Here is a 4,823-nt window from a genome sequence, read left to right on the forward strand (position 1 = left end):
GGCTTCAATTTACTTAAACACCAGGAGGGCGGGCGTTGCCCTGGTTACACAACACAGGAGGGACTAAACACTCTAAGTGCACAGAGGGAGACTGCACAGGATTCTCATTCCCCATTTTTAATCTTACAAATTGTAATTATATATATATATATATATATATATATATATATATATTATATATATATATATAAACTAATGGGTAGAGTCTCTAAACTGTTGGCTCTAATGGGATAAGTTCTAGAGTGAAACTCAGTCAGTAACAAGAATGAACTTCGCAATCGAACTGGAGCTTAGAAAGGAAAAGTCCTTATAGATCACGAGCTCATAATCCATGCAGAGATTTTCCCTCCATGAGAGAATCCTGTTTAAAATTAATCTTTAGGGCTAATATGAAATTGTAAAATCAGAATTTCCTTAGACGATTCTTTTAAAATACCCAGGTGATTCTCAATTCTTGTACCCTGTTGTCTCTGCACAAACCTATGGGAAAAACAAAACAAAACAAAACAAAACACTGGCCTAGAGACAGGGAACATGGCTCAGAAAAAGATAAATTGAATTACAATGTCAAGCTGAGGCCCTCTTCTACTTACAATGGATGGTGTACTGGATATTTCAAAGCTTGGGCACTTGAAGGCAAAATGGCTTCCACACAGCCGCTAAGGGACTTATGTAAAGTGGGAAGCTGAACTCAGGGTTTGCCTTCTTAGTGAAGGCTGGGAAAACTGGAAGGTATATTTAAATATAAACTTAATGTAATTCAAATATAGTGTTTGGGTCATGTACTATTTCAGATCGCCTCAGCCACGACTGTTTTCAAAGACTATCTAATCCTGACCCTAATATAGATTAGGAGTACACATGGCAGTGTCACATACCAAGGCCGAAGCCACAAGGAATGTGGCCATTAGAAGGATTGGGGGACAATCATAGTGACAGACAAGCTAGATCTGGAGATAAAGAGGATTGAGTTATGCAGGCCATATATAATAAATCATACATTAATAGAGAATAAATAAATAAATAAATAAATAATAAGTACACCCCTTGTATAGGGTAAGCAAGGCAAAACACACTATTTTAAAACGATGCATGAACCCATACAACATTGCAATTCTCTTTTCTAAGAAAGGAAGCATACACCACAAACCTCTGTATTTTTTTCACCTATAGAAAGTTTATATCCACTTAAAAATTGGGAAAAGTTACAGCCGGTCATTAACACATATGGTGATATGGTGGCCATATCTTTAGTACCAGGGCTAAGAAAATTAGAGCCTAAGAATAAGGAACCCAAGGCCAGGGTCAGCTATATAAGTAGTTCAGAAGGTGGCCAGGACTACACGAGTCCCTGTCTTCAAAACCAAGAGCAACTTGAGAATTGTATCGGCCTTCTTATTTTATGTCTCTAAGATCCTATAGAAAAGGGTTTATAATTACATTACAATACCATCTACAATTGTGTACTTTGTGATTTTCTTCTCTGTGTAATGTTTTAGGAATAAAATGTTATCTAATTTTATCTGATATTATATTAATAAATATTAATAAAATTAAAAATCAGAATAATAAAATGTTATCTAATTGCACAGACATTTTTATCACTGTTTTGTTATTGTGTGCTATAAAAGAGGCTCTTCTTTGATGCCCAGGCTATTTGTAGCTCACACTAGCTTCAAACTCATGATCCTTCTACCTCTGATTCAAATCTCTACCCCTTTCTTTAAATTCCAATTTATACTCTTGTACAAGCTTGCACTCTCAAGGGTTTCTGTTTGCTGGTCATTAAATTTCACAACCACAAAGAGTCCAAAATATTCAAATCTCAAACCTACATTTAATTGTATTTCTATAATCTGCAAAAATGTATGTCTATGTTGACGAGTGCCTGTATAGTATGGGAATTGAACCCAGAGACTCAGCATGGTAGCACTCAATCTACTGCTAGGCCAGGCCACACCCAAGCCTCCAAGATACCATCAATATGATGGTTCAAGGTTTGAATCTCTTCTCATTATCTAGCTGTTTTCAAATGGTTGCACTTACCAGGGATATATGCCAATAATATTCTGTCCTTCATATGTGTCCTATTGAGAATAATTACTACAAGGGACACTGCCTAGGCCATTTTCTTTACTTGAACATCTCTCCCTGTCATCAAAATGCAAACTAAATTAACTATCAATTTCTCTATTCCTTTCTTTTGAAGTCGTCCTATGCCTCAGTGACTGCAGAAACCATGTCTTTAAATCTCTAAGCATGCTGCTCTCCAGCTATATTTATTTTCTTGGAATTTGAATCTGGGAAAGGGGAGAATTACCCATCATTTGCTCAGATAGTGCATAAAAACGAATCTATTATAAAATTCTGAAATATAAGAATTTTTCTAAACTGGACCTTTCATGATGATTTAAAAATGAGGGAAAAGACCATTGGCACCCAAGATTCTTGTGTCTTTTCCACATGCCTCAACTTTAGAAGTCGATCTCATCTTGCTCTTTGGGAACCACCGCCGCCCTTCCCCAATCTGGAGAACACTAATGTTCTACTGAGCTGTAATATAAAGATCATGCTTATCTCATGGACATGCCTCAGATCAGAATATTCCAAAGCCAGGGCCATGTCAGGTAATCCAGGGAATTTAGTCCATTCTTTGGGCTAAACACACCTTTACTTTTTCCCTTTGTTGTTCCTTGGGGGTTTGAAATTCCCCATGCTATCATTTCTATAAGGTCTTTTTCATCCCTCAACTTCGTCATTTTTTTAGAAAGCAGTTGATTTCAGTATGTCCACGTGTGCTTTCACCACGCCCCGCCCTTCCCCCAGAGCAGGCTGAGGAGGGGACGAGCTCACTCACTGGCCTTCCAGTCTTATTTAGGCTCAAATCAATCTTAATCTGAATAGGAAAAGTCCTGCTCTGGTGGAAGGGAATCCAATTGAAGTCTCCATAGTCCAGAAATCTCGTCCATACATCCTGGAAAAGAAGTGATTTCAGGAGTATCTGGGAAGATAAAAAGTTTAATTTTTAAAAATTCTTTGGCTTTATTTTATGAAGTTGCAATAACCGTAATTCTAATACTTGCTATTCAACAGTTTTGTATTGAAGTGTGTTCTTTTAATGACTGATAACAGTTTGCTAGAATATTAGCCATGTCCATCACCTCCCCTCATCACATACCATTCTAATGTAAAATATAAAGGGAGGCTTTGGGAGTGTCCCGCATTTAGGGAGGCAAGTATCTGCCATCATTAACAACACATATCTTTAAATGCCAAACATACACAAAATTAATTAAGGCAAGATGACTTTGAATAGTCCTATAACCTCAAGGTTAATATTTAGCTTTTCTCAAGGCGAGGAGGCCACTGCCCTGAACTACACACATGCTTGGCGATCATTCCAGCCCAGTGCCTGCTCATTTCTCCTTTGGAGAGTCCAGGGGCCCTTTGCATTCAAGAGAGGGTGCAAGTGAAATGCCAATCTAAAAAGGGAACTTGAAAAATGAATTTGGGTGGGATCCAGTATCAGCGAGAAAGCAGATGCATTGAAATACACGGTGTTGCTACAATAGTATGTCTGCTGTTTACGATGGCTTTAGTAGCCCACCAATCAATTTCAACTGGGCACTGAAAAAGGAGACCCCACAAATGATAACCATGACCAAAGTTATATTTCATTATCTAGGAGAGATGATACACTTTTAAAAATTAATAGGCATGTACAGAATTCCGTTCCTTTCTGAGAGGCGTCGAGTTCTTTTCACTCCAGCAGTACTTACTCCAGAACCTTCTCCTGGTGAGAATAAAGTTTTAGAAACTATTACAAAGTAAGAGCCGCGTGATGCCTATGCTTCTATTTTGTGTGTGTGTCTGTGTGTGTGTGCTCATTATATTTTTTACGGTGGGGGTGGGGGTGGGGTGGGGGCTCCGCCCATAGGTAGAGATCTCTGCTGGCAAAAAGAAGGAAAGTGGGGTGGTCCACCACTTGTCCTTTCCCGGAATGCTATTACAGGTACCCATGCGCTGCTAGACAGCTGTTAGACAAAGCGGGCTCTATATAGAAAAGGCCCCACCCTTTTTTAGGACCCACTTCTTTCTCCCCAATCTCACCCCCCCCCAGCCCCCGTTCCTTTGCGTTTTGTGGCCTTCACCTCAGTCGGGAGCCCAGGGATGGTGATTCTGCACGGCAGCTTCCCTGGCCCATCCTAAGCCACAGCCCGTCGAAGTCCTGGCCTAGGCTGCTCGAGGGTGTGGGCTCTCTTCCCCGGGCTTTCAAAGCCACAGAAAGAAGTTCACAAGGGGGACGATGTCCCGGAGTCCTTTACTTACCGGCAACTGGCCGAGATCTGTCACCTCCTTGTCCCTCCAACTCCCAGGTCCTGCCATGGCTTCGAGAAGAACCAAGCAGTAGACCGCGTCCAGCAGGCGCGCTGGGACTGCGTCTGAGGTGAAGGAGGAAGAGTTTTGGGGGTCCCGGGAAGGGAGGATGGGATGGGAGAGAGGAATGGGAAGGTGGGTTTGTGGTTCGGGAGAAGAGAGGGAAGTGGAGAGGAAAAGAGCCGAGAGCCGAGCGGGAGGAGGAAGAGGGAAGCTGGAGTTTTTCGGGAGGCGGGAAAGTAAGTTTGGCTAAGGGAAGGAGAAGAGAGCTCTAGCGTCCGTCCGTCCGAGAGACGAAGAAGCCAGAAGGGTGCTCCGCGGCGAGAGCGCAGAGCGGCCGGGGCAGGGTGCGCCTTTCAGGGTGAGGAGGGGGGCGGTGCAAGGCGAAGGGGCCCGGAGGAGCTCGAAGGGGATTGGTGGAGCGTCACGTCGCCAGGTGGGCAGCC

At 42.2% G+C, this 4,823-nt stretch overlaps 1 protein-coding gene across 2 annotated transcripts in view; it reads right to left on the minus strand.

The window, feature by feature from the left end:
* Nrk (Nik related kinase) overlaps positions 1 to 4,386 on the minus strand; it is a 98,109-nt gene extending 93,723 nt beyond the window's left edge. For both annotated transcript variants that reach the window (XM_021153380.3, XM_085837570.1), the window contains exon 1: positions 4,330 to 4,386. In XM_021153380.3, the coding sequence (XP_021009039.1) occupies positions 4,330 to 4,386 (57 nt within the window). The remainder of the gene's footprint in view (positions 1 to 4,329) is intronic.
* Between the last annotated feature and the right edge of the window lie 437 nt (positions 4,387 to 4,823).

Source organism: Mus caroli, unplaced genomic scaffold (genome assembly GCF_978045245.1).
Source record: "Mus caroli unplaced genomic scaffold, Mus_caroli_1 scaffold_5, whole genome shotgun sequence".
Taxonomy (NCBI): Eukaryota; Metazoa; Chordata; class Mammalia; order Rodentia; family Muridae; genus Mus; species Mus caroli.